Here is a 21,987-nt window from a genome sequence, read left to right on the forward strand (position 1 = left end):
GGCGTGGATGGTTCCAGTTTTGTATCTTTGTATCCTCACACGTCAGGACCTAGTACAAAACACCAAAATAAACCGCCGATTTAACGACTTCACAACTCTTCAAATTCACGAAGCAATAAAAATCCTACAGCAAACTCCCATGATCAACAAACAATCGACAGGAACAGCACGCACACTGCTGCTTCTTGGCGAGAAACCCCCAAGCCACAATACAACACTCCACCAATTAACGCCTCCCACGAGCTAGATACCACCACCTGCTTACCCATACCTATAAATATCCACCAACAGTAATCACACGTACATCCGCCTTGCCGTACAGCAGAAAAACTGGGGGAATAATAATGTTAGGGGTTAAATGATTTTTTTAGCAGTGATAATAGGGCAACATTTAACTAGTTTTTAATGTTCGGAAGAACTTTGTTGGTAGAATTCTATGACAGTTTAAGTATCATTTCTCTATAATTCATCGTGTAAATACTAAGCGGGTAATATTCCATGACGGTTTATGTGTTACTTCACTGTGACTGGTCATGTAATAGGAGTTAAGTAATATTTCACGCCTGCTTATGTCTTACTTCACTGTGACTGGTCATGTAAGTACGAGTTAAGTAGTATTTCACGCCTGTTTATGTGTTACTTCACTGTGACTGGTCATGCTACTACAAGTAATCGTCAAAGTTATCCATTACTGGGGAAAAGCATTTAATTGTTAATATGTTCTAAAGAAAGTGAAGTGGCTTCATTATACGGTCGTTGTAGCATTTTTATGTTAACAGAACGTACTTCACTTCTTCATTCTGTACAACATTACTTTAGTGATTTCCCCTCCACATCCAAACAATAACGAATGCAATTATGGATAACACAATAAAGATATGAATAACACTTTTATCTACACAAAATATAAAATAAACAAACTGCATGTATTCAAGCTTAAATTTGTTAGATAATTATGTCTACCAAGTTTTACGCTTACAGCCTATATTAACACGGTATGTAATACGTATTTTAATACAAGTTGCTTGCAGAGTTTTGATCTTTTTCCTTGAAAGGATTTCTTTCAGCTTTATTTACAGAAAGAGTAATTTGCATTAAAAATAAAGTGCTTAATAAATTCAATAGAAGTGATGTATTAGATAACATCAACTATCTTATCACACTCGTGATAGCTCATATGAGTCGAAGCATATCTGAATCATTGAAACAGACGTCATCAGTTACGCAATGGTTTAGCTGTTTCTCTCCATGTATCATAAATACCGAAGCAGACACTCCATTAAACAAGCGAAATAAATGATGAATGAAATCAGAAACAACGTCAAGTATGCTAAACTATGCTTTACTTTGTCAGTCTGACTGTCAGAAGCATCATGGGGGGCTTTAGAACTAAAAGTGTATACATTACAGTGGACATCTGCAACAATGAAAGTCAAATCTTGATTTGCTGGAGTCTGCTTATCTACCAATCATCGTGGTAGATTTCAACAACCACCTTAAAAACATCATGGTGGTGTTTGAAGCCACTTGAAAACACCCAGAAGAACTTCAATAGCCACATTAAAACATCATGGTGGTGTTTGAAGTCACTTGAAAACACCTAGAAGAACTGCAGTAGCCACATTAAAACATCATGGTGAATTTAGTAGTCACTTTAAAAACATCTTTGTCGGCTTCAGTATATACCTTAAAATGTCAAGGTGGATTTAGTAGTTACATTAGAAACATCTTGGTTGGCTTCAGCATTTACTTTAAAATATCACGGTTGATTTAGTAACTATATTAGAAACACTTTGGTAGGCTTCAACATTTATTTTATAATGTCAAGGTTGGATTAGTAGCCATCCACATTAAAAATATTTTAGTAGGCTTCAGCATTTACTCTAAGATATCACGGCGGATTTAATAATCATTTTACAAACATCTTGATCGACTTCAGCATTTATTTTAAGATATCACAGTAGATTTATTAGTAACATTAGAAACATCTTGGTAGGCTTCAACATTTACTTTCAAATATCACGGTGGATTTAGTAGTCTCTTTAAAAACATCTTTGTCATCTTCAGTATGCTCCCCAGTGGCACAGCGGTATGTCTCCGGACTAACAACGCTAGAAACCAGGTTTCGATACCAGTGGTGGGCAAAGAACAAATAGCCCATTGTGTAGCTTTGTGGTTAATTTGAAACAAACAAACAAACAAACAGCTTCAGTATACACTTTAAAATGTCAAGGTGGATTTAGTAGTGACTTTAAAAACATCTTTATCCGCTTCAGTATATACTTTAAAATGTCAAGGTGGATTTAGTAGTCAGTTTAAAAACATCTTTGTCAGCTTCAGCATATACTTTAAAATGTCAAGGTAGATTTAGTAGTCAGTTTAAAAACATCTTTGTTAGCTTCAGTATATACTTTAAAATGTCAAGGTGGATTTAGTAGTCAGTTTAAAAACATTTTTGTCAGCTTCAGTATATACTTTAAAGCTGACAAAGATGTTTTTAAACTGACTACTAAATCCACCTTGACATTTTAGTAAATACTTTAAAATGGCATGGTGGGTTTGGTAGTCATCTTAAAAGCATTTTTGTCAGCTTCAGTATATACTTTAAAATGTCAAGGTGGATTTAGTAGTCAGTTTAAAAACATCTTTGTCAGCTTTAGTAAATACTTTAAAATGGCATGGTGGGTTTGGTAGTCATCTTAAAAGCATCTTTATCGGCATCAGTATACACTTTAAAATGTCACGGTGGATTTAGTAGTCACTTGAGAAACATCTCGATAGGCTTCAGTATCTATATTAAAATATCAGAGGCCTTTCCGCACCAACTTAATCCCATTTATGGCAAAGCCTTACTTTTGAAATGTTCTTTAAAAGGTATCTGTACTAACTATTTAATTCTTATACGTAATACACCTAAACAAATATGAAATCCCATTAGCAGACAATAGAAACGAACTTGGATTAATAAATCATATTCATAGTAATGATAATGCAACACAGCATATTAAAATATTCAAGAATGAACACTATGAAAAAAAATAAAGATTGAAAAAAATATTGATGAGACAAGTCTTTATAAAGACAACATCATATTACATTATTAATTTGCTTTAAATATACTTTTGTACTTTTAACTGGGCAAAAACAGTAAGATCAGGATAATTAAGTGTCCAAAAAGTGTCATTTACGATAGACAGTATTTTCAAGTTAGACAGACGTTCCTGAATCTTGATAAGTTTAAACTTATAAAAGCTTCTTTCGCCCGATGACACATGAGTGGAATTTGTCAGCTTAAGTGACATCCAGACATTTCTGGAACGTTAAAGCTTTCACATGGCTATGATCATCAGAAGCCACCACGCCTGCCGAATTGGTCAGGTCACTATAGATTGTTTCATGAATGTCAGTTTTGTTGATGTTTCTGTACACTTTCAGTTACAAAACGGCTGCTATCACTATAAAAACTGTAAAAAAACACACCAAGTTGTGAACTAAATTTTCTAGACTTTTTCTTCATTTTCTCTGTAGTCTGAGACGTCGTTTCTGGTTTTGTGGTAAGTCCTTCATCAGATCTTCAGATGAAGGACAAGAAGGACATTTTAATGGATGCTCGCGCTTTTTACCATTTTCCTACAATCGTCTGTGATGAAGTTTTATTGGTTTTTAGGATGTTCACTAAAACTCCATCTGGTAAAATGTTTAAAAACTTGTGTTAAGTAGTATTCAAAATCGCATACTTGTTCCACTCAAATATGATTCTATGCACCTCTCGTTTTAGAGAGGCAGGGCAAAAATTATCCCAGAATTCCTTCCAAAGGAGACTCCAATCTAATCTTTTCAAAGACTTCAAAACTCTTGATGATGTTGGTTCAAGTATGAATAGTCCACAGTCTGAATAGTGGTGTCGCCAAGAACATTAAAACACAAAATGTAACATTAGTTTCTTTTGGGGATGATGAAACTTTGTCAATTTATTCATAATCAAAGTTTTGTTGTTGTTGTTGTTGTTTTTATGCGTCATTACGTGTCACTATGCTTCAACTGTTGGGAAAGCTAGTCAGCTCTAACTTCGTGTGCCATCTCTTTCGCAGTTAACTTTGTGTCATTAAGGCTAACACATCTAGAGTTTTGTAGAACTCAAGAATTGGTCTTATCGGTTGAATTTCGTCGGTTATATGGGATATTTTGCTTAACATGCATTTGTAGACAAAATTGACTTAGGGACGTTCATATCGAAAGACAAAGTCAACCAATAACTTGAATTCCTGTTAAGAAGTGTAGTTGGTTTAAGAGCATTCTAACTTTGTGTTTTTTTCCTAACATATCAAATTTCAGGTATTTTTTGTAGAATATTATTGCTTTTAGAAGTATACTAAAGACACACATTCAGTGTGCCACCACTTTTAAACTATCTTTGTGTTTGCCTCACATGAGAATACAAAGCAGTAAATAACATGTAACTGGATACTGGGTGATGCAGTTCTGAAGGTGTTGTTGTTGTAATATTTCCCACTTGTGTGTGGAGTATGTTGAGACTAATTCAGTTCAATGTTTTGTTTCTGTAGAGTGCATCCCAATTTTACTTCCAGTTCAGCCATACTGGTAGTCAAGCTGGGTGATAAGTATGCATCGTTAATCCTTCTTTTTGTATTTAAACCAGATTTCCAGTTGTCATGTACGTATTCACAGACATTTATCTTAATCTTACACTTTGTTTAGTCATGCCTATAAACTTTACCAAACATTCATCTGCCAATGAAATCTCTTTTATCCTGTTATTAGCACGAGTAACGTATCTTTGAAACTTATATTAAATAAAAGTAAAACACGTTAGAATAACGAGAAAGAAAATCATGAAAAACCAAATAATTGTCATCAAGCGTTTGAAGACGATTATCCATCTTGTTTACTCCTGATCAATCATGTGACAAGGATGCTCATCGAGTGCTTCTACTTTTTTCAAACGCATGCATCCCAGCTTCCATCCTTTTTATAACTCTCAAAATGATGTAGTGAATTTTCATGCTGTTTGAGCAATGGTAAAAGATGTATCCTGTTTTGTAGCCCACATATTAAGCATATTAGGTTTGAAGTTGAAAAAAAAACGATTACAGTTGAATTTTTGAACAATCTTTAAAGATGTCTCAAAGCTCGTAGCACAAAATTTAATCGAAAGAAAAATACAGCTGAAATAGTTAATGGTATCGTTTGATTTCGAATACTTCAACTGCCTTCTGTCAACTTTTTACATAGCTCGCCAGAATTCATACTTGATGATGGCTAATGAAATGCTTCTGATCCGCAGATTTTGGATATTGCACATCAGCAGTTCTAGAAAGTCCTGTTACAACGAGTTAATTGTACATGTGGCGAGGCCACTGAGTTGGATCATGAAAAATGTGCCGGTGTTCTTGATAGGTTAGTTTCTTCCACATCATACAATTGAAACCACAGCTGCTTCATTGAACTGCACTCCAAAATTTTTCAGATATAAAATCTTAAACCATCGATGTCGAATTCAGCTCATCGGAATATTTTCTCTCTCGCTTGAGAAAAGCAATACTGATTCTTTAGCAGAAACAAGAGACTTCTCTTTCTCAACTCGACTCTTGCAAAGGTCATTATCAAAGGGTTCTTTTGCAGGGTGTATTCTTCCTTGATGACATTATTTTCGGATTGATAAATATGTTACTTCTAATGAACCTAGAAAATATTCAAATTTAAATTTGAGATAACTCATAGAAGTTAAACAGAATAGGCTGTGGTACTGTAATTTGTAAAAATGAATAGCTTTAGTACCTTATAATAATATTCTGTGTACTGACACTGTAATGTAAACTAATAATAATCAGTAATTTAGTCAGTAATCGGACTTTTTCAATTTATGGCTTCTTTTAGGTCAATGTTAAATTTATGTAACACAACGATACAAAATTAAAAAAAATTCAATTTGAAAGACACTTTATGTGCACGTGAGCTAAACAGTGAGGTCAGGGATTTCCTAAGGTTCAGGTATTGCCGCTCATAATTTTGAATTACCAACCCGAGGGAAGGTAGCCAGCTAATAGCACCCGCCACCACAAGTGCTTTGTTTACCCTGTTTGAACTGTTTGTTTGCTGTTAAGCATAAAGATACACAATGGGCTTTCTATGATTTACCCTCTGCGGCATCGAAATCCAGTTTTTAGTATTATAAGCCATAAGACTTACCGCTGATCACCGCGTGAATAATAGGACTGATTGTTACTTTTATAATATTTCAACGGTTGAAAGTGCGGAGTAATTTCAGCGGCATCAAGTCATCAAGTCTCGAATTTCAGACCATTTAGCCACGTCCAGTCCTATTAAGAACCGAAATACCTTTTAAAGTGTTGGTCATCGCGCGAGATAACAAAGGATTTGAACTTACGAGATTACATTTATTGATTCAAATATACGGTGATCATTAATAGATTGGTTTTTAACAGGGACCTATGATCTTGATTCCAGGAAGGAACCTTTTAATCTATTGATTTATGGGTGGTATTTTCCGGATAAAAACTGGAAACTGTATTATCACTACCTATCGTGATTGGAAATGATGTTTTCTTTGTATGGTAGTTTGATCGATAATGAATGAAGCGTATAAAATTTAAGGACAAAAAAAGAAAAAATAAAGAAATGGGATAAAGATAAATGTCAACGTCACTAGGGGTGTTTTAACAGACTGGACGAAGACGTAATAATAACACTGGCCAACAAGTCATTTTTATCAGATATAATTATAGGTGGGCTAGATAACTCTTGGGACGCTGATTTCAAATGTGTTTGTGGTTTTTCTTCTAGCGCGTCAAGTTTCGTGATGAGACCGATCAAATTTGAAAGGTTATTGCCTTAATTATAATTCAAGTTATTTTACATTTAATTCATAAATGTGTACTGTATAAATTTAACCAAGTATATGGTGTGTGTATAACATTTATGGGAATTATACTGAAAAATTAATAAAGTTGTAACGTTAACTAGCCTAATGTGCTGAAAATATCACCAATCATATTTCAATAACTAGATATGCTAGACGAAAACCAAAAACAGATTTGGAATCAGCGTGCAAAATGCAAAAACTGGTATAGAAAAGTGTATTTACATTTTTAATGAGGGAAAACGTTCGATTTGGTCGACCAGTGTAATAAGACATCAGCATTTGGGTGAGATAGATTGGGACCAAAGTAGGTTTAGATAAGTATGTAAGGAAATTAAATGCACTAATGAAATGTTTAGAAGTTTTTAATATTAGATAAGAACATTTGTTAATCTGAAAATGGTTGTAGTTAAAAAAGAAATACATGTCTGCTCTTCAATTTACCCAAGAAAGTGCGTATGTGCCATTTACAATGAACTGGAACAAAATATCTTCAATTGAATTTATTTTTTCGAAATGAAGAATATTTATATTCATCTTCTTAAAAGTACATGTTAATTCAACGTTCTTTTTAAACATCAAATGCTGCTTATCAACAGCGAATATTTGTGTGCATTTTAAGTGGAAACGTTCTTCTTAAAACTCTTCACATCATGAATACTAGCAGCAAAAGTGAGAACTGCTTTTTAGAAAACTTTTTTTCTAGGCACGTGATATCATGGAACTAAGCATCAGACATGTGTAAGTTTGTCATTAAAATTAACTCCTGATCAAAACAAATTACCTACACAGGTGATGAGACGTACTCTTCTTACGTTTTGCTTACGATGATAATAATACATTATTTTCTTAGTTTAGTACCAACGCTGTTTGCAGTATTTTCGGCCGTAATCCCAATAATATCTAACGAGGTTCGACTCAGACTACGTTATTGAAAAAGTCCTAATTAGGCCATTACGTATACACAACTATGTTTTACGAATGAACGTTCTAGTTTTATCATATTATGAGAGTTTGTTTGTTTTTTGAGGTTAAGCACAAAGCTACTCAATTGGCTATCTGTGCTCTGGCCACCACGGGTATCGAAACCCGGATTCTAGCGTTGTAAGTCTATGAGAGTTTAAAGCAGACTCCTGTACGTTATCAAAGTTTAAAACAGAATCTTGTATTTATGACAAAGCTACTGGCTTAGTTTCAATTATTGTCTAGAGGGAAGCAGCCAGTCAACAGTACCGTACTACCAACCATCGATGTTAAGGGATTACCTATCACTCTTATAAGGCACCTACATCCTAAAATGAGGGGGAGGGGAATATTTTGTGGTATCGCATGGATTCGAACGCTGCTCGCCAGCCTGGAAATCCAGATCTCTAACACACGACCAACCCATTCATCGACAAATCGCTTCATCAGGTCATTACGCAGATATGACAATAAGTGTCGGAAATCTCTTCAACCAAATAAAATAAATAGTATAAATGGCAAGGTGTTTTACAAAACACCTTTGTTGGTACAAAACATTACAGTTTAACAGCATATATAGTTGTGTTTTGTAAGTGAAATCGCACGATAGTTAAAGTTGAGTTTGTTGAGAAAACGTATAAAACAATCTGATGTATTGAGTTGTTAATAATATATGTAAAGTAACTTAATCTTTAATTTGTTCAGCTTTAGACATTTGTTTTAGAAAACTCGTGAGTCAATTTGGACCTTTAGTTAGAGAAAACGCTTAAAATACATCTTTATGATGAATGTTAATTTAATACAATATTCAGGGCGTAATTAAGCATTTAACACGACTTAGTAGTAGAAAAGTGCGTTAGAAACGCAGCCACTTTGAAATGCTTCTTAGTTCTTTCATTCTCTCCAACGAAATATAAATAATAAGTTTTCAAACTAATTATGAAATTAAACTATACTGTGAAAACAGACATGTCTTTACCGTAGTGCGACTGACCAACCATGGATTACACGTAGCTTATGGTTCGGTGAGTGAAAATGATGTTGAGATAGGGCCTTATTGATAATCCGATTCAAGATTGTGGAACATACACGAGTTAAATTCACCACGCATGGGAAGGTTTATGAATTAACACTATTAAGTGTTGGTCCACATTTAACAATCGGTACTATAGACCATGCTGTTGTATAAATGATCATGAAGCATACATAAGATAATTTTCCGAAAATTAAAGAGGACTTGCACACAGCTTATATTTTAATTCTATACGTTGTCCTAAGAATTTTCTTCCAAGTCATTATGTGGTCGATTAATTCACGTGGGAAATTAACAACATTGGTGCAGGAAATCTTTGGAAAACATTCAAAATTTTATTATTTAGGATATTCCATATATATATATTATTATTTATGTTTATTTTTCTGAATGATTAAAACATAAGAAAAAAGACTCATCAAGTAAGAACCGGCGTATAATTAAAAATAGTAGCAGCAAACATTTCCAAGCATATTTAGTATTTACCTTTTTAAAATATACAATAATGTTAGCAGTCTCTAGCAATACATGGAAAAAGTATGGTGCATGGTATATACAATTAGAAGCAGTGCATGTTAATGTAAAGATAAAATACGAAACACATGTATAAAGATGCTGAATTATAATAATTTTAATAGAGACTTACAAATTAAAAATTTGAAATATGCCCAATGTGATAATACACGCATTAAGATTCAGGAATTTCACATAACTGATACGTTGCTCCAAATTGGAATAGTCACAGTTCCGTTGTCTTTGAAAGTTACGAATACAAACGTCATAAAATGGAAATAGTGAGGATAAAGTTAATTCTCACGTTATCGATATCGCAGTGACACTAGCTACATACAATTCTTGTGATAATGTGTTGATACTCCCGTTAATAACGAGATTACAAAACGTGGACTAGAACAGATATCCACGTAGGACACTGTTCTGTTAAAACATGTACTTACACATAACACATAACGAATAGAATAAAGTATTGAGATTGTAGTTATACTTTAATATCGAAAATAGGACAAAACTCGAATAAGAACAAAAAGAAAACAGAAAGAAACAATCTCGTACATGTCCAAACCAATTATTACAAATTTCTTTTGATAATACAAAGAAATGAAACGGAAAGCTGCTCAGTGATTAGCGTGCTGGGTTGTGGATTTGAGGTACCGTAGTTCGCGTCCTGTTACCGCAAAAAAAACAACAACACATATACACAGATACAAAAAATCACGCTCCATACTGTGGGGCCTTAGGTGCATTATAAAAGTTACAGTCAAATCACATCATCCGGTTTGACAAGAGTATCCCAAGAGTTGGCGATGGGTGATGTTCAATAGCTGTATTTTCTCCAGTCTATTGCCTTAAAGTTATGGACGGCTAGTGTAGATAGTCTCCGTACAGATAGCTTTGCTCGAAATCAAACAAAGAAATAAATTTTTGGAAAGAAAGCATAACACAGTTTGTAAGGATGTTCACATTTTTTTGGATATGTTTTAAATTTAAAAATATATATATACTATATTGAAAAAAGTTTATCTGGAAAGTTTTCGAATGTTTGTGCTTTGCTTTAGTTTTATAGAACATATTTAAACAAAATACCTACATAAGTTTTGTTAGTGGTATTGTAACATACTCTTGAGCGGGTCTTTTTGGATTATTCGGTAATAAAAATGGTTTGGTTTGTTATGAATTTCACGCAAAGCTACACGAGGGCTATCTGCGCTAGCCGTCCCTAATTTAGCATACAACCAACTCTTGGGGCATCTTTTTTACCAACGAATAGTGACATTGACCATCACATTATAACGCCCCCACGGCTAAAAGGACGAACATGTTTGGTGTGACGGGAATTCGAGCCCGCGACCTGTAGATTGCGAGTCTAGTGTTCTAACTATCTGGCCATGCCGGGCCTGGTAAAAAGAAGAATGCAAAGTCCACTCTACTTATATATATATAATGAAAGCGTGTTATTTATTCGATAACAAGTTATATAAGTTAGCTCATCTAATGATCGCTGATAGGTTTAAGTTCACAGTAGAAGCTAATACAAGAACAACTTCACTTACCAATTCTCTCCTATCAGCACTGAATAAACAAACTGACTAGCAAATTCAATCATTACTGAAAATGTTTCGTAGAAAATATTTCAACTTTTCAATAACAATAGCGCTAAATCAAAGAAAATAAAAAATCTCTTCAAGAAAAGTATGAGCTCGATTTAATGTTTTCTGCATTTTAAAAACATACACTCACATGCAAAATATTTCTTAAGCGTTGGTAAGTGTAATTTTTAAAATAATTTAACTTTCATACACACAAACATATTTTATACCACTTGTCAATCATATCTTCATATAAACTGATGAAGTTAAAGAAAGATTTTCGCTACTTATAGCTTGTAGCTTTAAAGCATTTTATTCACCTACCTTTCTACGGCCACAGCAAAGCATCTTTGAAGAAATTATATGCTTCACCTTTTCTCGTAGACGGGGAGGCTGTGCAAGGGAGCTCATGTGTGCTGAATGTTGGCTTCCGTTCTTGCCAGATAGGACACCTAGTTGAGGGAAGAATCATTTCATCAAATTATGTCTTTCTATAACAAAGCTGGATGTCATACACAACCATGTTCTTTATTTTTATGGGGTATCTGGTTTCTTAGTCTGTTCTATAATTCCCCGAACATACAATTTTATTAATTAATTCTATACTTTATCCACCATATTATATTCTTAACCTGCTTTAAACTACATCCATTATACTGTTTTATTAACCTGCTATATACTACATCCATTATACTGTTTTATTAACCTGCTATATACTACGTGGATTATACTTTTTCTTAACCTGCTATATACCACATTCATTATACTGTTTTATTAACCTGCTATACACTAGGTCCATTATACTGTTTTCTTAACTTGCTCTATACTACATCCATTATACTGTTTTATTAACCTGGTCTATACTACATCCATTATACTGTTTTATTAACCTGCTGTATACTACATCCATTGTACTGTTTTATTAGCCTGCTATATACTATATCCATTATACTGTTTTATTAGCCTGCTATATACCACATTCATTATACTGTTTTATTAATCTGCTATATATTATATCCATTATACTGTTTTATTAACCTGCTTTGTACTACATGTATTATAATGTTTTATTAACCTGCTATATACTACATCCATTATGATGTTTTCTTAACCTGTTCTATACGACACCACCATACTGCTTTCTTAGTCTGTTCTATATTTCATTCACAATATTGTTTTTTAACATGCTTTATACTATATCTATCTTAATGTTTTATAATCTGTTATATAGTACTATTTTTTGTCTATTTTATACTACACCTACCGTACTGTTTTCTTTGCTTGCTTTCTATATCACAAGATAACTCGATGTCCATTGAAGATATGGGCCACAAAAAGCCAATACAAAGGTTAAATAATATTACCAAAATATCATGCCCCATGCTATTTTATTTTACCAATCTACCATCTGTGCTCTATCATCCTCTTTGATCTAACAGTAAAATTAATAAATATTTTAAGGTATTAACGTTAATGTTTTTAACGCTCCTATTGTCAAGATATCAAACAGAATTATTTTGTCAACAAAGTTACCTTTCTTAGCCAACTTTAATTTCCATTATTTTCGCAAAGTTGGTAATCAAAAGGTTAAATACCAATGTGAAATCGTATTTCCTTTGTAAGAATGACTGTAATTTTGCATGAAATAAACTAAAATGCTAGTTACAAATTATAAAATGGAGTAAGACAGATGATACTTGGGTAGAATTGCTTTGAATGTAAAAGAACTAAATAAAAGTAAACTGAACCGAAATTTGTTTTAGCTTTCGTTTTCACACTTTGACCCTTTACCTTAAAACAAAAGCGATTGTCCATTTGTTTTAACTATTAAATATTTTTCATTATTAATTCGACTAGATGGGTTTTTATATACTGTCACTGTTATTTGATAATCTCGTGTAGGATTAAAACAGAAGATAGATAGAATATATAATATGTATACTTCAAAGTCTGAATTCCTGTCAACTGGCGGCTCAGAGAATGTGAAGTCATTTCTTAAAATAAAGAACAAACGACCGAAGTCGACAAATGATCCAAGCAAAGATATTTTGCAAAACTTATGAGCTTCATACGTTAGCATGGAAATATTTACGGATAACTCAACCTTAATAGGTCACTCACTCTACAATGGCATGATAAAAGTTAAGGTACATTTCCACTAAATACATTGAAGCATAGCTACAATGTAATAGATCACTCCACATTGGCATGATAAAAGTTAAGGTACATTTCCACTAAATACATTTAAGCATAGCTACAATGTAATAGGATCACTCCACATTGGCATGATAAAAGTTAAGGCATATCTTCACTAAATTTAATATCTTTTCTGATAATTATATAGTTTTTCTGGTGAAATTTTATTTTACTGGTTTGGTTTGTTTCGATTTTCGTACAAAGCCACTTGAGGGTTATAATACACTAGCCATCCTTAATTTACCAATGATAGACTAGAGAGAATAGAGGGAAGGCGTCTAGTCAACACCACCTGCCGCAAATTCTTGGGCTACTCTTTTACCAGGGAATAGCGGGATTGGGATTGACCATCACATTTGACACCCCCATGGCTGAAAGGGCGAGCATGTGACAGGGATTCGAACCCATGACCCGCAGATTGCATGTCGAGTACCCTAACCACCAGGCCATGCCATTATTTTACTGAGTGGAATACACCTGTGAAAGGGTAGTACATATTGTTTACCTTCATTTCATACACCTCATTATTACATGTTAATGCATATTGAATATTATAATATTCTTTAAAAATGCACTAAATAATCTTTTAAATTAATTTATTTCTGCTTGTTGAGGAAACACCTTTTTTCTCTCGTAATCTTCCGTCTAAGATATTCAGGATGTTCATAAGTAAAAACAAACATATGAAATCAGCAGTTTGCTACTATGATAGGTGAACACTGTAAAAACAAACATATGAAACCAGAAGTTTGCTACTAAGATAGGTGAACACTGTGAGGTTACATCCACTAGATGACACTATCGAAACCCGTACTTTAGCGTTTAAGTCTGTTAACCCACCGAGAGTTGTTGTTGATTATGCACAAAGCTACACAAGGGCTATCTGTGCTCTGCCCACCACGGGTATCGAAACCCAGATTCTAGCGTTGTAAGTCCGCAGACATACCGCTGTGCCACTGGGGGGCCCCACCGAGAGACACGACAGCGAAAGTATTCCTATTCATTTAGAGACTATGGTGCTATTTTTTAACTCTTTTTAATCATCTATGTCACCAAGTATAAAGTGGTAAACATTTCCACCAGAAAATTACTCACCATCTCTCAAATATTCTGAATAACCTAAAAACAAAACATTATTTTGGTTTTTAGTGCCTTATCAAGATTCTTAAGTCAAAGCAAGAACGGGTCATTGAAGAAGTGTGATATTTAAGAATAAGCTATCATAATTTAATTTTCTAAGAATGTATACTTTCTGCGCTCGATCACTTTATTTAAGAATAATCGAAACGCCTAACAATTAATTGATTTTATTTCACCATAATTTTTGCCTTATTAATTTATAGATAATAGTATACAGCCAAGTGTTTAGCATTAACGTTTCCATGACTTTCACGTGTGCTTAATTTAGTGAAACTGTAGTATAAATACCAGTATAAAACGTACCCTCGACTTTTATGCTCTTAGCCAAATACGCGTATTTATAATTTCATGATTTAAGAACCTTGTCAAAACCGACAAAAAGAGCATTGATAACCTTGCGGGAGCACTAACAAGTGCATAATGTTTGTTTGTTTGTTTTTGAATTTCGCGCAAAGCTACACGAGGGTTATCTGCGCTAGCCGTCCCTAACTTAGCAGTGTAGGACTAGAGGGAAGGCAGCTAGTCATCACCATCCACCGCCAACTCTTGGGCTAATCTTTTACCAACGAATAGTGGGATTGACCGTCACATTATAACGCCCCCACGGCTGAAAGGGCGAGCATGTTTGGTGGGACGGGGATTCGAACCCGCGACCCACAGATTGCGAGTCGAGCTCCCTAACCACCTGGCGATGCCGGGCCTGTAGTGCCTAATGAACCCATAGTAATTTTTTTCCACGTAGTAACATAGAGTTCGGCTACTGCCAGTTTAATTATTCAGAATGAAACTACACACTAAATACTTTGTTTTCGTGATACACTTGTAACCTCGTCAATAGCTCCATGACTGCATGAGCTGACTATGTAATTCTACATTAATGACGAATCTGCAATAAAGCTGTTTTAATTGTGTTCTAAAAATATACCTTTCACGTAGAAGCTCACAATGAGAAGATATATAACAGAGATGGCGACCGGGAGAGAAAAAAACAGCTCAAAGAAATTAGGTTTGAAAAGTAGAACGAAAGCCGAGAAAAGTTAGAGGGTGGAGAGAGGTTTAGTCATAAAAAAATTGCAGATATATTGACAGAAGTAGTGAAAACATTGCTAAATATCATACATATAAAAATACATTCAGTAACAGGAGAGCTACGTTATTCGTAATATAGATGGAGGATGTAAAGTCATACATGTGAAGAAAGGGGGAATAGAAAAACAAGGTGACAAGAAGGGCTAGCTAGCTTAAAGGTAAGATTTTATAGACAGGGTATGTAAGGTCATAAACATAAAAAAAAAGGGAAATAAGAAAACACAGTTACAAGAAGGACTTGCCTAAAGATAATATAGGCAGGGTATATAAGGTTATAAACGTAAAGAAAGGGGAAATAAGCAATTATTGTGATAGCAATAGGTATACAGTAACATAAGGGCTAGGCTAAAGGTAATATAGCCAGGGTATGTTAGAATATAGACATAAATAAACATGACATAAGAAAAGAGGTATACAGTAATATAACATCTAGGTTAATGGTAATACAGATAGCGTGTGTAGGGTTTTAAAAGTCATAGAAGAGAATAAGTTAAAATAGTCACAACTAAACAGAAGACAACACGAAAGCTTAGGAGAGTTAGGGAACTGAAATAAGAAGTAAAACAATAGTGAGCTATTTTCCTAAAATAAAAAAAGAGACAAGTGTCCGTTCGTATTTCAAGAAAAACAGCTGACAATTTTATTTGGAAGTTGTAATGAAGACATAGAATTACACTTGATGATCGAACTACAACTGACTGAAAGTCCTTAGAACAAAGTGAAGCTGAACCCGGAGGTAGTAACTGGTCCACTATCGTAAATTGTTACACGAAACAGCCATTACTACGTTAACAGGCCATCAAGTTAAAGTATGGGAAAGAAATCCACCTCTTTTGGAGTTTGCTGAATGCTAAAAACGATTTTAATTTGGCGATCCTTTTCATTGCATTCCTGTGCATTGTCTCCCCCTGGCGATCCTTTTTCTTAATCTCTCTCTCTGACAAGCTGTTTTTTTTCATAACTGTGTATAGTCACCTTCTGTAACTTCATTATTTTTTTCTTCTCCTCCAAAAAGATATTTACCAGATAAAGAAATAAGATAGATGTTACTACAAATATCTAAGTTATTATGGGTTTTTCTTTTCTTTTTATTTACAAATTTCGCAGCATAATTTACTTTTAAAAAGCATGCCTCGTGTAATTGTTTTATTTCGTTTCAATATTGTACCTCAAAAGACGCCCTAACGAAAATTTAAGACAAGATGGCTACATATAAAAAATTTTGTATTATCGAATTTGTCTACTTCGGTGTCATGTGGCACAGCTATATTTTCATCCAAAAAATTATATTTCTTTCTTCAAACAAAAGGGAATCCTCAATAGTCGCGGCACTTGAAATTCTTTTAGGCAGGATTAGAGTAAATTAATCTATGAGACTTTTATTCCTTTTTATTAGCTATATTATTGTGCGCCAGCAATAACAAGCGTGGGTCGCGCATATACCCGATTCGATTTTATTACTCATCAGAGACTCCCCCCAATGGCACAGAGGTATGTCTACGGACTTACAACGCTATAAACCGGGTTTCGATACTCGTGGTAGACAGAGCACAGATAGCTCATTGTGTAGCTTTGTGCACAACTACAAACAAACAATATTCATCAGAGTCTCTTCCAGCCTACCCTCAAATTGAAATTCCTTTAGGCAGGATTAGAAACCTTGGGTGTGGTTAAATATATCAATCGAAAGAGTTTGACCCCCTGAATTCAAAACCGTAACAAGAACTCAAATCGGTCAAGAGATGACGGAGCTATGAGCTAAAATTTTGTAATTGAAAAAAAAAGAAAAAAGATTAGAGCCGTTCTATGAGCCGCTATGCCGCGGCTAATATATATATATAAGGACTGTGATAAGATGAAATTATCGAAAAAGAATCACAACTATGATCAACATTGCCGAGAAAATCATTCGATAGTTGACTGCATTTGAGGATGTTATGTTATAGATAAAGAAAGATAAGCAGTAGTACGGCTATAATTAGATGTGTATCTATCCTATTAAGTACTTTACTTAACGCAGGAAAAGACGTTACTAAAGAAATCATAGAAACAAACAGAACGCGAACAGAATTCGATGAGTCATAAATTCAAGTTAGTTACTGTAGCTGCTTTTGTTTTTGAATATTCGTGCAAAGACTATATATTATAGTCGATCCTCATTTTGAGCTGATAGACTAGAGGGAAGACAGGTAGTTAACAGCACCCACCGTTAACTCATGGGATGTTCATGCCTGATCGAATAGTGGGATTTGACCGTTATTCTCAGGACGCACCTAAGATTCTAGAGTGTGGAACGAGATTTTTTTTATCGGTAACTGGACACAAATGCTAGACGCTGAGATCCACAATCCGGCAGGCTATCCGTTGTCTATACTATAGCAGTAGTGAATGTATTTATAACTGGAATTGGTGAGAATGCAATAAATACCTGACTTTGTGAATTAATAAAATTAATGTTCATATTCGTACACATTTCACCCAATCGTACTATGACACCAGCGTATATAAACAGTTAGTTTCCATCAAGCAAAATAGGCAACATGCACCAGTGTCTAAATATAATACACAACTTTGATTCCATAAAGCTAAGACTATAAAAAGTTGAAGATAATGCAAGATTGAATTTAGTTTATTTTTAGCGCAAAGCTGTACAATGAACTGGGAATCCAATTTATGATTTTGAATTTAGTCCAATTTCTTTCTTCATATATCTGTGGATAGTGAACTATGCAACTGATTCGGGTTGCAAATGATTTTGAAAATATTTCATAGAGTTATAACTTGTATCACATGAAACTTCCATCACTTGAATATTCTAAACACAAATTTTACAAGTAAGATATTTTAATAAATATATTCTGGTACAGTTTTAGTCTAATAACAATTTCTACCAGCTATTATGAACACACAAGTTTCACTTTGAAGTTTTGAAAGGCCACTCAAATAACGAGTAGAACATTAAGTAAAACTGTGTAATATTACTAATTTGTTTAGCAGAGATTAATAGTAGTGCGTGAACTGAATAATTTAACGTGTTTAAGGTTTGAACTATAGGTATATTTGGTAAACATACGTAACGTAAATTTTGTTAATTAATTATGTCATTAAACGCTCTCCTTATAAACGCGGTATTCCAGTGCTTACTTGCCTATATTAACCTTATTTTGCTGTGATATCATTTGTACTTGTATCTCATTATCCTGATTACCTTAACACTTTCGCATGATTCCAAAGGCATTGGTTGCAAAGAACGTTTTCTTCTGTGCATATATGAGAAGAGCAGGTACTGTACTTTAATCATATCTACGTAGTAAGTCAACTATTTCTATATTTGGACATTTTCATCAATTTTTGATTCAGTATGTTAAATATCACCCTCTCTACTAACGCTAGGGCAGTCTTATTCATAACTTTCTTACATCAGTCAGAGTTAACTAAAAAAACCTCATGATACAGACCATAGCATCATCTCTACTAACGCTAAGATAGTCTTATTCGTAAGTTTCTTACATTGATCAGAGCTAATTAAAAAAAAAAATCTTATGATACAGACCATAGCACCATCTCCACTAACACTAGAATAGTCTTTTTCGTAAGTTTCTTACATCGGTCAGAGCTAATTAAAAAATCTCTTATGATACAGACGAAGAGCAGTTACAGACTAGTTATAGGAAAAAAATCATATTTTTTAGGGTATAAACAAATTTACTAAACGAATATTTATTGAAAGCATGTAACTTTACACACACACACACACACATTGCATATAGATATTTTTTGTCTTTTTTTGTATAATCCTTGGCATAAAATTAAAGAAGAACGTCTCCCCAAAAATTAACTTTTCAAACAACGCCACCTTTGTCACCTTCTCCCCCTGGTGAGATAAGGTTATTTCTGTATTAATTCCAAATCAATAATGAGTTAAAATTGATATATCGATGATCATAAACGTTTGTGGAGCAAAACTTGTGTTTTTTGATAGCTGTAGATGAGGACAATTCAGTTGATCCTTATTTGTTTATATCTATTCTCGTTTTACAAGTCTCAGGTAAATTCCATATTTTATGTAACTTTAACTTTGATATTTATTATTTAATTTGCCTTTCTTGCTTGTAACTTCTAAGAACACCTTGGATGCTAAGGTGGCTTTTATAATTTTGAAGGTGTGCGTTTCTTTATCGATAGAAGCCATGGGGGAAACAACTGAGGTACATCTTTGTAGTGTACATTTCTTGACCAACAGAAAAGTTCGGGAAACAACTAAAGTACAACTTTGTAAGGTACATTTCCTGGCCAACAGAAAAGTTCGGGAAACAACTGAAGTACAACTTTGTAAGGTACATTTCTTGGCCAAAGAAAAATTAGGGAAACAACTGAAGTACAACTTTGTAAGGTACATTTCTTGGCCAACGGAAAAATTAGGGAAACAACTGAAGTACAACTTTGTAAGGTACATTTCTTGCCCAACAGAAAAATTAGGGAAACAACTGAAGTAAAATTTTGTAGTGTACATTTCCTTGCCAACAGAAAAGTTGGGAAAACAACTGAAGTACAATTTTGTAGTGTACATTTCCTTGCCAACAGAAAAGTTGGGGAAACAAGTTGGGTACAATTTTGTAGGTTTACATTTTTAGGCGAACAGAAAATATAGGGAATTGACTGAGAAAATAAATATACAATGAGATGAAATCGTAGTAAGATACAACATTGAAAGTCTTCAAGACAGTTTTTAAACAATTTTGAAAGTGTGAAAACTGGTTGCTGGATTTCCTTCAGTTTTCAGTCCTTAGTCTTTGCATATAATATCGTATTTCTTTTTTTTTATACTTAGCACAACACAAAGTCTATTACGTTTCTTTCTTATACATTTCTGTTTGTTTTCAAACTTTATTTCCTTGAGTTAGATTTTATTAGAATTGTTTATTTTCTGTTTTTATGTGTTGAAATACTAATATTTACAATTGCGTATATTGTTTCAATACATTCCTACCCCCTAAGTTTAATTAATATTTATTATTCCATTAAGACATCACAACTAAGATAGGACTTAACGTTTAAAAATGTTAAGAATTTAGATGAAGACCCCCCCCCCCGAAGAGAATATTGGCTAGAGTTTTTAAGATGTTTTAGAGAAAAAACATGTAAGGTCACTTGACGACCAGTTTTGAGTATTGGTATTTTCAAAGTAAAGAAATTTAAGGCAATGCTTGATTGTTGTTAAGCACAAAGCTACACAAAACAGTATGGTGCTCTGACTAGTGCGGGTATCGAATCCAGATTTGTGGAGATATAAGCTATCGGGAGATTTTCAAAGCAATGAACCATCTACGATTTACCCCCCCCCCCCAGGAAAGGTGTGAAATATTTTGTTTTTAATATATAAATTATATTGTTTCTTCTAGTCTTGCAGTGCCACTGAATAATATTAACTGTAGATTACCATGAGAAATCATGGCGTCAGCCACTTCAGGGAAAAATTTCTTTCTAGTATTGAAGTTAAAACTCTGTCAGGTAGCCTGATTTACTTTTCTATTTATCTAGTTTTAAGCTTTCAACGTTTTAAGCTAAGCCTATAGTTAACACTAGCAAGATCTATGGTTAAACGTTTTTTAGCTTCATTTATTAACAGCTTTAACATATGCATAACAGCAACCAAGCGCGTGATTTTCATTATATATAGGAGTTACAATTTTGTTGAGTGATTTTCATCGAACACACTATAAAAAGTAATCCACTGTCAATGGGTGCCAGTCTGGGTATTCGTGACTAAAATGATTCATCTGCATATAACTTAATGACTCTAAGGACAAGCTCATTATATTTTTTCGATCTTATAATTATTTTTTCCGTCCAGATCTACTCAGAAAGGTCATAACAAAGTAAAGCGCAGACTGTCGAATTAGACAACTTTCTTGTTTCAGAAACTTCGAAGGATGGTAAGACAAAGAAATATCGAATATACAGTTCCTAAAAATAACTGATTTTGATTACTACAAATTTTACAGAAGATTACGATAAAGAGTTTGTTTGTAGTAAAGCACAAAGCTACACAACAGACTATCTGTGCTGTGCTCACCACGGATATCGAAACCTGGTTTTTAGCGTTATAAGCCTTCAGAATTACTACTGACCCACTGGGGCTCAACAAAGAGTTTATTGAAATGAAGTACACGTCGTAATAATGTCATCATATTTCTTTTTGACATTTTACAACGCATGATTACTTATTAAATACTATTACTTGCGCTAACACAGAGTTTCTTATTAGCCAGAAAACTACTACCTTAGTGAATCGTTAGTTTTAAATTAATAGAAACGTTTTTCTAAAACTAATAAACTGTTAAGACTACAACAAAAACAAGAATTAAGTCAGCATAAATAGCTATAACTGTATTACGATATATATATATATATATGTTTATTTCCATAAATAGCTATAACTGTATTACGATATATATATATATATATGTTTATTTCCATAAATAGCTATAACTGTATTACGATATATATATATATATATGTTTATTTCCATAAATAGCTATAACTGTATTACGATATAT

At 33.7% G+C, this 21,987-nt stretch overlaps 1 protein-coding gene across 1 annotated transcript in view; it reads right to left on the minus strand.

Annotated features, from left to right (window-relative positions):
- The window catches only part of LOC106464831 (rho GTPase-activating protein 100F-like), a gene marked incomplete at its 3' end in the record, with an annotated part of 59,420 nt that overhangs the window by 26,028 nt on the left and 11,405 nt on the right, over positions 1-21,987 (minus strand). Inside the window, exon 2 of the mRNA XM_022392633.1 lies at positions 11,327-11,454. Within this exon, the coding sequence (XP_022248341.1) occupies positions 11,327-11,454 (128 nt within the window). The remainder of the gene's footprint in view (positions 1-11,326; positions 11,455-21,987) is intronic.

Source organism: Limulus polyphemus, unplaced genomic scaffold (assembly GCF_000517525.1).
Source record: "Limulus polyphemus unplaced genomic scaffold, Limulus_polyphemus-2.1.2 Scaffold1754, whole genome shotgun sequence".
NCBI classification, from domain to species: Eukaryota; Metazoa; Arthropoda; class Merostomata; order Xiphosura; family Limulidae; genus Limulus; species Limulus polyphemus.